We start from the raw sequence: 17683 nt of genomic DNA, 5'->3' as shown, positions 1-17683 counted from the left end.
GACTCAATATAATAAAGCATTTGCTGAGGAATTGTTCTGCCTAATAAGTTAGTTTTCAGACTTTTGAGTGCATTTGGGAGCTTATTAAAATTCAGATTCGGGGGACTAATTCAGAGTTTCTGGTTGAGTGATATAGTAAATATTATTTTTTTCCCAGCAGATATAACCACATCGTGGGATGCACTTTCTCAAACCAAGGCTGCTGTAAGTAGTTTTAGCTTCCATTTATTTATATCTGTATTAAAATCTATTTCCTGTTATGATTGAATAAAGTTTTTTTCTTACTGTTTTTTAAAATTTACTTTTTTATTTCTATTTTTCATTATAGAGATGGGGTCTCACTATGTTGCTCAGGCTGATCTTGAACTCCTGGGTTCAAGAGGTCCTCTCTCTTTATGTATATGCACTATATATTATAAAAGAACATAAATGACAGCTATTAAATTGTAAAGTAATAAACAAGATACTACTTTAGGAATTAGGAGCACAAGCATCATGGCATATAAAATATTGAAATTGGGTACTGTGGCTCACACCTGTAATACTAGCACTTTGGGAGGTCAAGGCGGGTAGATAGCTTGACTGTAGGAATTTGAGATTAATCTGGGCAACATGGCAAAGCCCTGTCTCTACAAAAAAAGGCAAAAATTAGCCAGGCCAGGTGGTGTGCACCTGTAGTTCCTGCTACTTAGGAGGCTGAGGTAAGAGGATTGCTTGAGCCCAGGGAGGTTGAGGCTTTGAGGTTGCAGTGACCATTGATCATGCCATTGGACTTTAGCCTGAATGACAGAGTGAGACTTGCCTCAGTAATAATAATAATTTGTACTGTTTACCCACCTTTAATAAATTTGTTCATTTGGTATGTGGAAAAGATAATTTAGGCTCAATGTGGTGTTACATCCTGTAATACCAGCACTTTGGGTGGCCAAGATGGGAGGATCATTCTGAGCCCAGGAGTTCAAGACCAGCCTGTACAACATGGCAAAACCCCTCTACAAAAAGTATTTATAAACTCTACAAAAGTATACAAATTAGCTGGGTGTGGTGGCATGCATCTGTGGTCCCAGCTACTCAGGAGGCTGAGGTGTGATGATCACCTGAGCCCGGGAGGTTGAGGCTGCAGTGAGATGTGATCACACCACTGCATTCTAGCCTGGGTGACAGAGTGAGAGCCTGTCTCAGGAAAAAAAAAAAAAAAAAAAGAGAGAAAGAATGAAAATTTAAAGCAGAGGATGAAGGTGGGGCTTTGTCTATGTAGAAGGCTCATTGTCAGGGAGGAAATGAAGAAAATTTACTTCTTGAATGGACTGTAAGTTATTCTTCCTTTCCTGTTTGGATGCCCTTTATTTCTTTATCTTGTCTAATTGCTCTAGCTAGGACTTCCAGTACTATGTTGAATAACAGTGTTGAAAAAGCTACTTTTTTTTTGTGGCAGTAAGAGCTTGTTTTTTTCTCCTACTACCAGAGAAGAATGACTGTGGGCAAGCTGTTCCCGTTTGTGTTCTGGCCCATCTTGTCTAGAGTTTAGGAATCCAAATTTGGCAGGTGATGCATACTCCATTCAAAAGGAAACCCTTTTCTTTTTCATTTGCTTTCTGGGCAAATTACTCTCCTAATATGCCCTTTTTTGTTTTCTATACCACCTGACTTTGAATCACCTATTTTTTTTTACTAAGTATTTTAGTGGTATTTTCTGTCCTCTGATCTTTAGAATTGGTTTGAAAATAAATCTGGAAAAAGTGTTATAACCTAGATTTGGCCCCAGTGCAGAGTCACATATGAATACAGCAATATATATTCTCTCTTCTACCTGAGCATTATATATTTTATAATGTAGAAATAGTTTTTGTTCCCCAATTAAAGTTAGTACTAAATTAATGTAGAGTTAAACTGTTAATAATTGTTTTTCAAGACGATTTGTTGTTTTTAAAGAACTTTTAAGGATGATAAAGGAATATAGCTAGGGGAGACAATCTGATGTAGAACTATTAATATATCAAAAATTATTCCAAATTTTAAAATACATCGTGATGCAAAAATCTGAAGGAAGGCTGGGCGCAGTGGCTCATGCTTATAATCCCAGCACTTTGGGAGGCTGAGGCAGGTGGATCAATTGAGTTCAGGAGTTTGAGATCAATCTGGGCATTTGAGAGCTTATTAAAATTCAGATTCTGAATTTTAAACTCTGTCTCTACAAAAAAATAAAAATTAGCTGGGCCTGGTGGTGCATTAGTCCCAGCTACTTGGGAGGCTGAGGTGGGAGGATTGCTTGAGCCAGGTAGGCAGAGGTTATAGTGAGCCGAGATCGTGTTACTGCACTCCAGCCTGGGTCGCACAGTGAGACCCTGTCTCAAAAAAAAAAAAAAACAAAAAAACCAAAACCAAAACAAAACAAAAAAAACCTGAAGAAAGATAAATCAAAACTTTATGCAGAGTGTCTATGTGATGGAATTTTGATGATTTTAACTTTATTTTGTATGTTTTTTCTGTTTTCCTGGTTTTCTCTAGTAAGCATGTAATACTTTACTCTTTAGGAGAAAATGCTTTTCAGTCATTGAGAACATTGGTAGTTATAACCGAAAGTTGACCTGTGTTGCAGTGTGTGTGAAACCCGAGTTTTATCTTGTGAATTTTGTCTTTATTGTGAAACTTATTTTATAGACATAAAACTGTAAAACATTGTGGCTGTTGAGTACCTATAGTCCCAAATTTTGGTCCAGGTAAATAATTCTTTCTTATTTTTGCATGTAAAATGCACAGGATATATTACATAATGGTATGTCACATATGAAGTAAGATAATTGGCCGGGTGTAGTGGTTCACACCTGTAATCCCAGCACTTTGGGAGGCTGAGGTGGGTAGATCACCTGAGGTTAGGAGTTCCAGACCAGCCTGGCCAACATGGCAAAACCCCGTCTCTACTAAAAATACAAAAGCTGGGCGTGGTGGTGCATGCCTGTAATCCCAGCTAGTAGGGAGGCTGAGGGAGAATCTCTTGAACCCGTGAGGTGGAGGTTGCAGTGACTTGAGATCGCACTGCTGCACTCCAGCCTGCACGATGAAGCGAGACCATCTAAAAAAAAGAAAAAAAAAAAAAGTCAGATAATTTACCACATTTAAAATACTCAACAATTAGAAAAATAGGTCAGCATGTCAAATGGAAACTCTTTGATACTCTTCAGAATCTTACTGATTTTCTTGCCTAAATTTGGGCAGCATTGTGCCAGATGTGGCTAAAATAAAAAATGATGAAAAACAAATATTGTAAGAAAGCATTCCTGAAGTTTTTTCTACTTTGGAAAAAGGTATTGGGCAATATACTTTTAAATAACCATGTAAATGGATGGTAGCTGGATTATTTACAGAATTAACTTATGTCTTGTAATGGTGTTTAAACTTTAGCTGAGACACATTGAAAACAAATTAGAAGTAGCCCCTACAAGTACAGCTGTATGTGATTCTGTCATGGATACCAAGAAGTCTTCTACAAGTGCCACCCGAAAAATAAGTAGAAAAGGTATGTATGAAGTTACTTCTAAGTATATAGATATATTAAATGTAAATTTTCAAAAAACAGAAACAGCTAGGACTATAGGTGTGTGCCACTACACCTGGCTAATCTTTTTTTATTTTTTGTAGAGACGACGTCTCTCTATGCTGCCCAGGCTTGTCTTGAACTCCTGGCCTTAAGTAATCCTCCCATCTTGGCCTCCTAAAGTGCTGTGATTACAGGCGTAGCTACCACACTCTGCCTTAAATATAAGTTGTTGATTTAGTAGTTTTGTTTCAGTTTAATTTCTTATAGTCTTGTGTTGCTTGCTTTTTTTGTCAGAGACATTGACATTTAATTTTTCCCCCGTTGATGTTCAGTAGTTATGAAGCAGCCTTATATTCAGTTACTGTAGATAGTGTTTTCACCATCTTTTGATCAGGGACTTTAGCACTATTGCATCATCCTTGACAGTGAATTTTCATTTGTTTTAGCAATGAGAATTGAATTTTGAGGTTATATATGTTTGATTTTTTTTTTTTGGTACTTCACAGATATATAGCGCTTCGGAAATGAAATTTAGTTGACTTAATAAGATGTATTTTTTAAATTGGGATTTAAAATCATAAATAGAGTATCTTTCATATGGTGACTGTCATAAACTGATACAATGCAAATATTTCTTTTGCTTTTGATCCTGTGGTTTCTTTCTTTTTTTTTTTTCCTTTTTTGCGGTAGAGTCTCACTCTGTCACCCAGGATGGAGTAGAGTGGCATGATCTTGGCTCACTGCAACCTCTGCCTCCTGGGTTCAAGTGATTCTCCTGCCTCAGCCTCCTGAGTAGCTGGGATTACAGGTGCACACCACCACACCGAGCTAATTTTTGTATTTTCAGTAGAGACGGGGTTTCACCATGTTGATTAGGCTGGTCTCTATCTCTTGACCTTGTGGATCTGCCCACTTCAGCCTCCCAAAGTGTTGGGACTACAGGTGTAAGCCACTGTGCCTGGCCATTCTGTGGTTTCTTAATTGGTGGGTGAAAACCTCCGGGTCAGTACTGTCTACCTAAACTGTAAGAGAGTGATGTATATTTATCTTTTTTTTAACCTGGGAGTTTGTTAGGTTATATTTCACACTTCTCTTTTAAGTGAATGAGAGCCATTGACAAAAATAAGTTTTATATTGTTTGCTCAGAATACAATCTTTCTCTGTCAATGGAGCTACTTTAATAATTTAACCTGAATGTTTTTCATCTACTTATATAATATCCAACTAGAGATACAAGAGCTATAATGTCCAACTATTAGAAATAATAGATGGCTAAATTATTTTTTTTAAAGATGGTAGCTAAATTCAGAGGCAGTTGTATTTTATATCATATGTTCTCATAGATTTCCTTTTTCTTCAGATGGTAGATACCTGGATGATTCTTGGGTTAATGCTCCAACCTCCAAATCCTCTAAATCACGAAAAGAGAAATCTCGTAGTCCTCTCAGAGCTACCACCCTGGAGAGTAATGTGAAGAAAAATAATCGTGTGGAATTTCGTGAACCTTTGGTTTCTTATAGGTTAGTATTGAAATAGAAACAAGTATCAAATAGGTTTAACCTGTAATATTTACAGTAAGAGAATACTTCATTTTCTGAGTTTTTTTAGCACTCTGCTTGTGAAATAGTATAATACTCTAATTACCTTTTTCATTCTCCACAAAAGGTGGCTACAAAAGATAGTGCAAACGTGAAATACTGACTGCAGTAGCCTCTTTTATAGATAAATATTTGAGGGGGAAGAAATAGTAATAGTTGCCCCAGTCCACCTTTATTGTAATAAATATGTTTCCTAGAAACAAATTATTCCATCTCTGGAAGTATGGCTTTTTTGCTTCTTCTTAATATCTCAGATCATTTATTTTATTTAATGAACTTTATATTGTTTACTTTTTTCTTTTTTGGGGGTTAGCATTAATTAGTCATATAAAATTTCTGTCTCTTTGAGAATGTGAATTGATTTATTATTTTGTTGCCAGTGGCTTTCAGTAACTTAGATGTTAAAGATTGATGTATGAATTTTGATAGTATAGATAATATAAAATGCTTTGCATTTTTATTAACATAGTTTAAGATATTCAGCTCATAAACTTACAGAACTTTCTACTTGAGGGACACTTTACTAATGATTTTAGTGCATTCATCTTCTTAGTATGGCAAATATTAATAAGTAATAAACACCAGGACTGTTTTTTTGTTTCATTTGTAAGCATTTTTTGTGTTTTAAACACAAATCAAGACGTTTCATGAAGAATTTGGTAGTTCTAGGTATATGTTTGTACTCTTAAATTTTATGTAACTTGGGAGATGGAGGTGGATTATAAGTTCCGTTTTTAATATGTTGCATTTGATATAATTTTGAATTATCTAGGTGAAAATAATTAGGCATTTAAAATTTTGGGTAAGAATGTATGTGGGATGGCCAGGGCTGAGAATATAAATCTGGGAGGTATCAGTAGTATTGAAGCACTACAAGTGCTGGTAAAAATATAGAAAGAAAGTCAGGGGTATAACCTGGGTAAAGTTCAGAGTTTTAAAAAATGGAGAAGGGAAAAGTTTGAAGAAGAATGATCAAAGTTCAGAATCTCTAAACACACAGATATCAAGCAACTTGCCTAAAGACATAGTTTTACCAGAATTGAGACTGAGTTGCTGACTTCATATTTATGTTCAGTGTTCTTCCTGCAAATAATACTACTTTATATTTAAAAGTGTGTAAATTATGGATTTTTGTTTTTGAGGCAAGGTCTTGCTTTGTTGCCCAGGCTAGAGTGCAGTGGCACAGTCATGGCTCACTGCAACCTCCACCTTCTGGACTCAGGCAACCCTGCCACCTCAGCTTCCTGAGTAGCTGAGACTTACAGGCACAAGCTACCATGCCCCACTAAATTGTGTGTGTGTGTGTGTGTGTGTGTGTGTGTGTGTGTGTGTGCGCGCGCGAATGAGCCACCTGCCTCAGCCTCCCACAGTGCTTGGATTACAAGACATGAGCCACTGAGGCCGGCCTGTAAATTATGTTATCTTTTAAGAAAGAAAAAAATACCCATTTTTATCTTTTTATCTGTCTTATCTCTGTGGAGAGATGTCTGGAGTGGTCAAATATTATTTGATGTTCTTTTTATATGAGATATTGGGGTAAATATTTACATTTTATTTTGTACTTTATAGCACTTGGTCTCAAATGTTTGGGTTTCAAAAGTCCTCACTCTTTTTTTGGGGGGGGGGGTGGCAATTTCTCCTACAAATAGGTGCCAACTTCTCTGGAAATTGAGACTCTGTGCTCAGCTTTACTTTGGGCAAAACAAAATTATTTTGGGACCCTGAGATAGAGAAGTGAGACTTTAATCTAAACCTTCCAGGAAAAGACATCAGATTTCCTTTTTATCCCTCCATTCCTCCCACACTCAGTGAGAATTTTTCTTGCCTGACAGTTAAGGATTCTTTTGAAAAAGTTGTCATTTTGGCATTATCCTGACAACCAATGATACCTCATGCAGATCTAGGTGGATCTAATATTTGTGTTTTGGTAGAGATGGGGTTTCACCATGTTGGCCAGGATGGTCTGGAAAAAATAAAAAAAGAAAAAAATACCCAGAAGATAGCTGTGAATGGAATGCCCTCCACCTGGTGGATTCCATTCATCACTTAAAACTCTTATTACTTACTGTGGGGAAAATAGTTAGATCTGTTTCTACCCAACTCTCAATTTTCCAGCCTGGTCCATCATCCTCCTCTGCTCCCATAGTACTGTGTAACTTCCTCAATTAGAGCATTTTTAGGTTACATTGTGTTTTGGTTCCATATCTGCCCATTAGACTATCTAAAGATATAAATTTTATTCTCAAGCCATTAGCTTAGTGCCTAGCATGTACTAAATATTAAATATAATTCCTAACATATTACCAGGGAAAAATTCAAATTTACAGAAAAGTCGAAAGAACTGTAAACATCCTTATATGTATTCAGTACATATTTAATGGTGAGTGAATGAAAGACTGTGTGAAATTACTTTACTTTTTGTTGGGGAGGTGTTAATTTTCTGCTCTTTTGAGATTCGGACATGATATGTAACCTACCATTTTATGTTTTATTTTATTCTCTGTGTATGCTGATTTTGGAATTAAATTATTTTAACTGAATTGTTGCAGTCTTGTTAAGATAGTGAAAATAATCTTATTTAGCTTTGGTCTTTGATGGCAGGACTCATTTCACAGCCCTTTCTTTCTCTCTCTCCTTCCCTCCCTCTCTCTCCCTCGCTCTCCTTTCTTCTCTTTCTCTCTCTCCTCTCTTTCTTCTCTTCCACTCTTCTTCCCTTCTTCCCTTCCTCTTTCTCTCTCTTTCTCTTTTCTACTCTCTTTCTCTCTTCTTCTCTCTCTCTCTTTCTCTCTCTTCCCCCTTCCCTTCCCCCCTCCCCTCCATTTCCCCCTTCTCACCTTTCCCTGCTCTCCCGTTCCTGCCTCCCTTCCTCCTTCCTTTTCTTCCCTTTCTCCCTCCCTCATTCCCTTTCTTCCTCCCTTGTTCCCTTGCTTCCTCCCTCCCTGTGTTGCCCAGGCTGCTGTCCAGTGGCTCAGTCACACACAGCTCACTATAGCCTGGATCTCCTGGGCTCAAGGCATCCTCCCACCTCAGCCTCCCGAGTAGCTGGGATTACAGACAAGCACCCCCCTATTCCAAGCTAATTTTTGTATTTTTTGTAGAGACAGGTTTTCGCCATGTTGCCCAGGCTGGTCTCAAACTCCTGGGCTCAAGCAATCTACCCACTTTGTCCTCTCAAAGTACTGGAATTACAGGTGTGAGCCATCACATTTGGCCATCCCCATCTTTTTCAGTAATCAACCACTTAGAGCAGGGTCTAAAGTTTTTTGGGTTGTGGACCCTAATGGGAATCTGATAGAAGCTATAGACTGTGGTTTTCTTAGAAAAAAATGCACGTGCTCATATGCTCCCAGTAGAAACAGTTACTATGTTATGTTGTCATGGCTTTAAGATTTTTTGTAGTATTGAGGGTTTTATGCCTTTACCTGAAATGCCCTAGATCAGAGCAGTGCTATACAATAGAACCATTAATGTGAGCCACACATGTAATCTCAACATGTTTAGTATTACACACAAAAAAGATATTTTACATTCCTAAATTTTTAGAACCCAGTATGTAACTTACATTACAGCAGATGTCAGTTTCAATTAGCCACACACATATCGTGTGCTCAATAGCCACATGTGGCTGGTGGCTCCTGTTTCAGACATTGAGGTCCAGCCTGTTGTTATATCTGGTTTTACAGTTTTCTTGACTTTTTTTTTTCATGATTTGTGTGCTCTTCTCACTGCTAAAACATTTGTCTTCATTAGCCTTCCTTTTCATAAACTGCTTTCCTAAAATAAGGCTTGTCCAGGCACAGTGGCTCACACCTGTAATCCCAGCACCTGAGGTCAGGAGTTCAAGACCAGCCTGGCCAACCAACATAATGAAACTCTGTCTTTACTAAAAACAGAAAAATTAGCCAGGCATGGTGGCGTGCCCCTGTATTCCCAGCTACTCAGGAGGCTAAGGTGGGAGAATCGCTTGAACCTGGGAGGCAGAGGTTGTGGTGAACCAAGAATGTGCCACTGCACTCCAGCTTGGGTGATAGAGTGAGATTCCTTGTCATAAATAAATAAATAAAATTAAAATAAGGCTTTTTGGAATGCATGTAAAATAAAAATAGTCTCTGGAAGAGGCTTTTTGCTAGTGTTTTCTGTGAGCAATGAATATTGACTTGTGAGAGGTACTTAGGCTTTGCCCAGTCTTCTTTACTTACTCCTGATTTTCTAGATATGCTTTATAAAGTTTGGAGCTGCCAAAAAGTACTCTGTGGTTAAGAGATTTAGCATTACTAATGACATTTAATTGGAGGAAAATATTTATTATACTTCCACTTTATTTCTACCCCCAGTCTATTTATTAATTTGGTTCATTCTTTAGAGTTGACATATATGAAATGGCAGTATTTGAGAACTTTTTTTCTTGATAAGATTTTATACAGTAGCAAATAACAGATTTTATTGACAATTGTCAAGTGGATAGCCAAATTCAGATTATAATCCTTTTTTTCTGGAGTTCTTAGGAAATCTCTCTACATATCTTTTGCATATTTCTTATGTTATAGTATGCAGGTTGTTACTTAGTTTATTTGCCATTTTACTTGATAGAGGGGACATTGACTATTGAGTCTTAATATTACTAATGGTTTTTTTGCGATCTTTAACTGGAATTTCTAGGTTTTAAATTTTTTGGTCTAATGCTAGCTGAGAGTTCTCATTCAGTTTGTATGACTGGTTTCAATTTGACTAGTTTTTGTACTTTTATGAAAAGCTTTTGAAAAAATTTAGCTTTAAAATTGACAAGTATAAACTATATATGTGTGGTGTACAACATGATGTTTTGATATATGTATAAATTGCGGAATGGCTAAATCAAGTTATTTAACTTGTATTACCTCATGTACTTATTTTTTTGTGGTGAGAACACTTAAACTCTACTTTTAGCAGTTTTCAAATATACAATTTATTATTAGTTGTAGTCATAGAACTTATTTTTTATTGTAGGGAAATCCATGGCGCACCTTCCAATTTGGGTTCCAGCCATCTGGAGTCAAAGCATGTATATTGTGTAGATGTTAATGAAGAAAAGACTGAGAGTGGGAACTGGATGAAAGGCAATGGAGAAGAACGGAATATACGTAGCTGTGATTTTGAGAGCTCCCAATCATCTGCCATCAATGATACATTTGTTAGGTTTTTAAATGATCGACCAGCAATTGATGCATTGCAAAATTCTGAATGTTTGATTAGGATGGGAGCTTCTACAAGAACTGAGGAAGAAATGCCTAGCAGAACAAAAGGAAGTGAGAACAGTTTGAAGCTTTCTGTGAATAACATGGCCCATGACACTGATCCAAAAGTGTTACGACTAACTGACTCTTCTCCATCCTCTACTAGTACTTCTAATTCCCAAAGATTAGATATTTTAAAGCGGCGACAACATGATATCAAACTGGAAAAACTTAAGGAACGAATTAGAAAACAATGGGAACACTCAGAAGAAACAAATGGCCGAGGCCAAAGGCTGGGTCATATTGATCATCCAGTAATGGTTGTTAATGTTGATAACTCAGTAACAGCAAAAGTCAGAAAAGTGGCAACAGCACCACCTGCTCCAGCATATAAAGGTTTGTAATCAGTTTCTATGTCTTCTTTTCCCAGCTTCCTTGTTCTTCTTTCTCCTAGCATGTATTTGAATAGAGAGGATCATCTTTGGAACAGGATGTTATTCTCAAATCAACTGCGTAAGAAATTATTTCAACATACATGTTAAAAATGCAGATGCCTAGAGCCAAAAAATTCCAACTCTGGACCCATCCCCTAGTCCTAAGTCAGATTTTCTGGGGCTGGGTCCAGAATTGGAGTTTTTAATGGGTCCTTCAGGGGATTCTTGTAGTTTAAGAACCACTAATGGACATTTACTAAGTTATACAAATAATAATTCATCCTGTTTTCAGGGAACTGAAAGAATACTGCCCTGCCCTTATCATGTGCTGCCATTGTATTTGGATTGTTATTATTTCAAAAGTAATATTTGAAAGATAATTCCATTTCCAATGAATATTTGAGTATAAGTATGTTGGCACTGACAATGATCCTGTTGATACTTTAACCTTCAAATTTTAACATGAACGATTTACTGCCCCTGTATTTAAGAAAACAATATTTAAATCACATTTATGCCAACATTGGTAGATTTTCATTAGAAAGTGCTCTTTAGAGCTTTTTTTTTTTTTAAAGCCAACTGAAGTTTTTACATATGGTGGTGTTAAGGAGTTTCTGTTTTTCTATTTTTATTTTGATGTTCTGGAAATTATTTTCACAGGGTCATCTATGTAAAGTTTTTAATGAAAGGTTGATTTCTTGATTAGTTTATGTTAGATTTTTCTTATTTAAACTTCTGCCAGAGTAGCCCTTTTTGTGTGCAGGGAGGGGGGTACTTTTTCCAATTTTAGTTTTTGTATATATGCTTAAGCAGATCAAAATATTATAATTTGTTTCTTGTATTAATTTTTTTTTTTAAAATTTTAAGATGTAGTCTCGCTCTGTCACCCAGGTTGGAGTGGAATGGCATGATCTTGGCTCACTACAACCTAACCTCCTGGATTCAAGCAATTATCTTGCCTCAGCCTCCTGAGTAGCTGGGATTACAGGCACCCACCTCCGTGCCCAGCTATTAGTTGTATTTTTAGTTGAGACAGGGTTTTATCATGTTCGCCAGCCTGATCTCGAACTCCTGACCTCAGGTGATCTGTCTACCTTGGCCTACCAAAGTGCTGGGATTATAGGCGTGAATCTCCACACCCGGCCTGTTTCTTCTATTAAAGTAACTAACAATCTAAGGCACTTTTTTTTTTTTTTTTTTTTTTTTTTACTGTAATCAGTTTTCTTTTGTATTTCTCTATCGACTTGAACTTTTCTTTGAGAAGTTTTGCAGTTTTTTGTGGTCCTAAGGCAACTTTAGTCATGTTTTTCTAGAACACATCCACTGCATACAGTTTTAGCAATTACTTGTTTTGTTTTGTATTGTTTACTGTGTTTTGCTGGTGATCCTCATTGTGAATTAAATAAAAATGGATGATTTAATTTCATTCCAGCTAATTTGTGAGAAAACTGACGAAATCACTTTAAAATACTGAAGAATTGCTCTTGTCCAATATTACGATTAATAATTTTTTATTATAAAATATAGTAGTGATTACCCAACTCTTTGCTATACTTAATGTCAGAACCATTAAGTACAGATTACACATTTAAATTTTGTTTTTAATACAAGCCAAAGTTCTGAAATACCAATGATTATTCCACTAAGAAAAAGTTAAAATGGTCAATTTGAATTCATATTTTGTAATAATTTACAAAAACCTGAAAGTTAAAAATACTTCTATAGAATGAAAGTGAGTATCTTAACTAAAACTTTCTTTGAGTTGATGACTGGATTTCCCATAGTCCTTTTACGATTTTTTTAATGTGCTAGTTTTTGTATTAAAATATTTTATAAATATAACTTTTGGAGGCGTTACTTTAAAAAAGGTAGCAAACATTTGAGAACCCATTATAGAATATGGCTTGCAATGTCCTAAGCAATCGATTTTTTTTTTCCAACGATAAAAAAACTGTTTTTCCACCAGGCACGGTGGCTCATAATGTAATCCCAGCACTTTGGTAGGCCGAGGCAGGCAGATCATGAGGTCAGGAGTTCAAGACCAGCCTGGCCAACTTGGCGAAACCCTGTCTCTACAAAAAAGTTAGCTGGGCATGGTGGCATGTGCCCATAATCTCAGCCACTCTGGAGGCTGAGGCACAAGAATCACTTGAACCCGGGAGGTGGAGGTTTCAGTGAGATGAGATGGCGCCACTGCACTCTAGCCTGGGTGACAGAGGGAGACTCCGGCCCCCGCCAAAAAAAAAAAAAAGGAAAAAAGAGAAACTTTTTCTGCCAACTTTTTGGTAGTGTAAATTAAAAGCAAATTAAAATACTGTATTCTAAAGTGACATTTTAACTTCATTTGTTTAAAGACATAAATTCATTTTGTTCACAGTCCAAAAGATGAAAAGAGTGTACCTTGAAAAGTTCTGCCACTCTTGTGCTTTCTGGAGGTTACTTGTGTTAACAATTTGTGTATCTTTTCAGGGATAATTTCTGCAAACACAAGCAAATAGGAGTATGTGTGTATTGTGTGTATGCATATTTATTTTCTTCTCCTTTTTATATGGTTATTAGCATAGTAAACTCATTTTGCACCTTGATTTTCTTATTTTATTTTATTTTATTTTATTTTATTTATTTATTTTTTTTTTTGAGACGGAGTTTCGCTCTTGTTACCCAGGCTGGAGTGCAATGGCACGATCTTGGCTCACCGCAACCTCCGCCTCCTGGTCTCAGGCAATTCTCCTGCCTCAGCCTCCTAAGTATCCGGGATTACAGGCACGCGCCACCATGCCCAGCTAGTTTTATTGTATTTTTAGTAGAGACGGGGTTTCACCATGTTGACCAGGATGGTCTCGATCTTTCGACCTCGTGATCCACCCGCCTCGGCCTCCCAAAGTGCTGGGATTACAGGCTTGAGCCACCGCGCCCGGCCTCTTATTTTATTTTTTAAAGAAACACAAGTGTTCTGTGATTCTGCTTTAAAAATTTGAAATGGTGAACACGAATGATACTTAAATGTGATTCTTTCTTGTACTATATTTAGTTGTTTGCCTATCTTTTTCTTCCTGGTGTAAATGCCCATGATGATAAAGAGCCTATCATGGTTACCCTTATTTTATCTCAGAGCCTAGTACAGTGTCATGGACGTAAATAAGTGCACAGTAAATTTTTTATTCTATTAAGTAAATTTAACCATTAAGAAAAAGAGTGGACAAAGAAATGGAAATAAAGTCTTGTGGACAGAAAGAGAAACTGATGTAGCTAGTGAAATCTTAAAGTTAACATATAAGATGCAAACACAAAGAAAGACTCTCATAGAGACAAATGTTTCCTAAAGAGGAGAGTTTCCTTTAGGAAAGTTAGAGGATTAAATGTTAAAGAGTTAAAAGAGGGTGAAAAGTTAGAGGGTTAAATGTTGAGCAGTGGTATTAGGTGATGGTGAAAGTTGAGAAGGACAGAAATAGATTTGCATGGAACTGTCACACTTTTTTTTAAGTTTTTGCTGTCTATTAATGCTCATGAAAAATCTGCAGTCATCACAGATAAAGTCATTGCAGAATCTTTACTCTGTCTGACTTTCTTCATTCTGTTCTTGTGTTCCCTTTGCTGTTTCCTTAAGGTCTTTTTTTCTCTCATGCAGGCCATTTCTTAAAAGTCTGTGTTTGGTCTCATTTTTCATTGCATGATCCAAGGAATCTTAAATCATGCTGAAGCCATTTGTCTTGTCACCAGTAAAATGGGTTCTAAATCCAAATACAAAGATGGCATTGGTGTAGTTTTGTACATTTGGGCTAGTTTTTCCCAAATTTCCATCTTTGGTACTGTTCCCTCTCCAGGGTAAAGCACATCTATGACTGTTTGTGCTCCCTGAAGTAGATGATTGGTCATGAACTTCTAGCACAAATAGTTATTGTATCGTTCATGATGGCGGTCAGTCCTCAGGCAGCCAGGCAGAATTGCCACATCTTTTTAATAACAAGCTATATTTTGCAATAAACTGAACACTATGTTTATAACTTTTTTCCTTATGTAGATATGGACCTAGTGGTGTGTTCCTTGCTACAGATGTTGTGTGAAACTAAACTTATGCTATTATACCTAATAGCTGAATAGATTATTTACTATTAGACATGTAATTAATTTACCAGTACATTTTCTCTTATACCTGTAAAGTACTACTGCTAGTTTTTTACTCCAGCCTATTCTTTTCATTGACTTAATTGTACAATTATTTATTGGTTGCTAATTATTTGATAAGTTGAGCCCATCTTAAGATATAAATCTTCATACTACTTTGGTTATCATCTTTATTCATTTTTTTTTTATTTTTTTTTTGAGATGGAGTTTCGCTCTTGTTACCCAGGCTGAAGTGCAATGGCGCGATCTCGGCTCACTGCAACCTCTGCCTCCTAGGTTCAGGCAATTCTCCTGCCTCAGCCTCCTGAGTAGCTGGGATTACAGGCATGCGCCACGATGCCCAGCTAATTTTTTGTCTTTTTAGTAGAGACGGGGTTTCACCATGTTGACGAGGATGGTCTCGATCTCTTGACCTTGTGATCCATCCGCCTCGGCCTCCCAAAGTGTTGGGATTACAGGCTTGAGCCACTGCACCCGGCTCATCTTTATTCATTTTATTGTTTTTGACAAAACAAAGTTCAGTGTATTTCTTAAATAATAGTGATAATTTGTTTTATTTTATTTTTTGAGACAGGGTCTCACGTTGTCTCCTAGGCTGGAGTGCAGTGGTATAATCTCAGCTCACTGAAACCTCTGCCTCCTGTGTTCAAGTGATTCCCGTGCCTCAGCCTCCAGAGTAGCTGGGATTACAGGCATACATCACCATGCCTAATTTTTGTATTTTTGGTAGAGATAGGGTTTCATCATGTTGGCCAGGCTGGTCTCAAACTCCTGGGCTCAAATAAATGATCCACCTACCTTAGCCTCCCAAAGTGCTGGGATTGCAGGTGTAAGCCATCGTGCCCGGTTAGAGTAGGGACAAATTTGAAGTGGAAAACCAAATGGTAATTCCTGGGGAATCCCACGTGTGTCAGGTTTCTTGAGAAATAGAAAAAATATGTTTGAAAGACCTGTTTTCCACACTTTGGACACAATTTGCCCATATAAACGTCAGCTTGCCCATTTGTTCAATCATAGGCAAAACCCCATAAATGGTAGCAATTATAATGCCTGTCTTCAGTGACAAGAAGAGTAAATAGTATTATCTCTCCCTTAGTCTGGAGAAGGGTAGTTTGTCCCTTTGGAATTCATGATTATGATAGGTATTGTTTTATCATTTAATTTAGTGCTTTTCCACTTTTAGTCTTTTTGAATGAAGGTATATTGCTTTATTTCACTGATGTTTACTTTTCCCAAACAGTATGTATTAACATACTATGTGATAGCTAGTTATGCATTATTTTTTCTTTTTTTTTTTTTGTTCTTTCATTTTACTCATTACTAAGTATCACAGAATATGCATTCTTCTTTTAAAAACTTATAAAAGCTGCTCAACATTATTAGTTATTAGAGGAATATGAATCAAAACCACAATGATATACTACTTTATGCCCACTGGGGTGGTTATACAATAAGTATTGGCAAGGATGTGGAGAAATTAGGACCCTGATACATTGCTGGTGAGAATGTAAAATGGTACAGCTGCTTTAGAAAACAGTTTGGTAGACTAGGTGCAGTGGCTCATGCCTGTAATTCTAGCATTTTGGGAGACCAAGGCGGGTGGATCACTTAAGGTCAGGAGTTTGAGACCAGCCTGGCCAACATGGTGAAACTCCGTCTCTAATAAAAATACAAAAATTACCTGAGAATGGTTGGTGTATGCCTGTAGACCCAGCTACTCAGGAAGCTGAGGCAGGAAAATTGCTTGAATCCAGGAGGTGGAGGTTACAGTGAGCCAAGATTGTGTTAGCCATTGTACTCCAGCCTGGGTGACACATTGAGACTCTGTCTCAAAAAATAAAATAAAATGAAATAAGGTAGATAAGGTAAAATAAGTAAAATACAATTTGATAGTTCCTCAATAAGTTAAACATAGAGTTACTGTATGATCCAGAAATTCTACTTCTAGATATGATACCCAAGGGAATTTAAAATGTCTACATAAAAACTTACACAAAAATGTTTATGGCAGCACTTTTTAAAAAAAATTGCATTTTAGGTTTTGGGATACATGTGAAGAACATGCAAGATTGTTGCATAGGTACACACGTGGCAGTGTGATTTGCTGCCTTCCTCCCCATCACCTATATCTGGCATTTATCCCCATGCTGTCTCTGCCCAACTCCTTACCCCCCCATCCCTCCCCTATTTCCCCCCAACAGACCCCAGTGTGTGGTGCTCCCCTCCCTGTGTCCATGTGTTCTCATTGTTCAACACCCGCCTATGACTGAGAACATGCGGCGTTTGATTTTCTGCTCTTGTGTCAGTTTGCTGAGAATGATGGTTTCCAGGTTCATCCATGTCCCTACAAAGGACATGAACTCATCGTTTTTCATGGCTGCATAAAATGTGTATATGTGCCACATTTTCCCTGTCCAGTCTGTCATCGATGGGCATTTGGGTTGGTTCCAGGTCTTTGCTTTTGTAAACAGTGCTATAGCAGCACTTTTAATAATAGCCAAAAAGTAGAAAAAACCCAAATGTCTATTGGCTGATGAATGGATAAAGTATTGGTATATTCATATAATGGAATATCACTTGTCAATAAAAAGGAATAAAGCCCTGATACATGTTACATGATGGGTTAACCTTGAAAACATTATGCAAAGTCAGATAACAATAAGTCATAAAAGACCACATTATATGATTTGGTTTATATGAAAGGTCCAGAATAGGAAAATCCATAAAGATAGAAAGTAGATTAGTAGTTTCCAGGGGAGGAGAGGATCATATGAC

The 17683-nt window shown here is 37.0% G+C and overlaps 1 protein-coding gene across 11 annotated transcripts in view; it reads left to right on the top strand.

Annotated features, from left to right (window-relative positions):
* Positions 1-17683, top strand: part of CEP350 (centrosomal protein 350) — a 154478-nt gene that overhangs the window by 24404 nt on the left and 112391 nt on the right. For 8 of the 11 annotated variants that reach the window (XM_074389587.1, XM_074389586.1, XM_074389583.1 and 5 more), the window contains 4 exons: positions 158-204; positions 3403-3517; positions 4899-5058; positions 10123-10745. In XM_074389587.1, coding sequence (XP_074245688.1) covers positions 158-204; positions 3403-3517; positions 4899-5058; positions 10123-10745 — 945 coding nt within the window. The remainder of the gene's footprint in view (positions 1-157; positions 205-3402; positions 3518-4898; positions 5059-10122; positions 10746-17683) is intronic. The other 3 variants (XM_074389582.1, XM_074389585.1, XM_074389584.1) reach the window with 3 other exon arrangements.

This window comes from Saimiri boliviensis, chromosome 19 (genome assembly GCF_048565385.1).
Source record: "Saimiri boliviensis isolate mSaiBol1 chromosome 19, mSaiBol1.pri, whole genome shotgun sequence".
NCBI classification, from domain to species: Eukaryota; Metazoa; Chordata; class Mammalia; order Primates; family Cebidae; genus Saimiri; species Saimiri boliviensis.
Note: the sequence above shows the minus strand (reverse complement) of the source record. Positions and strands in the feature narration are given on the sequence as shown.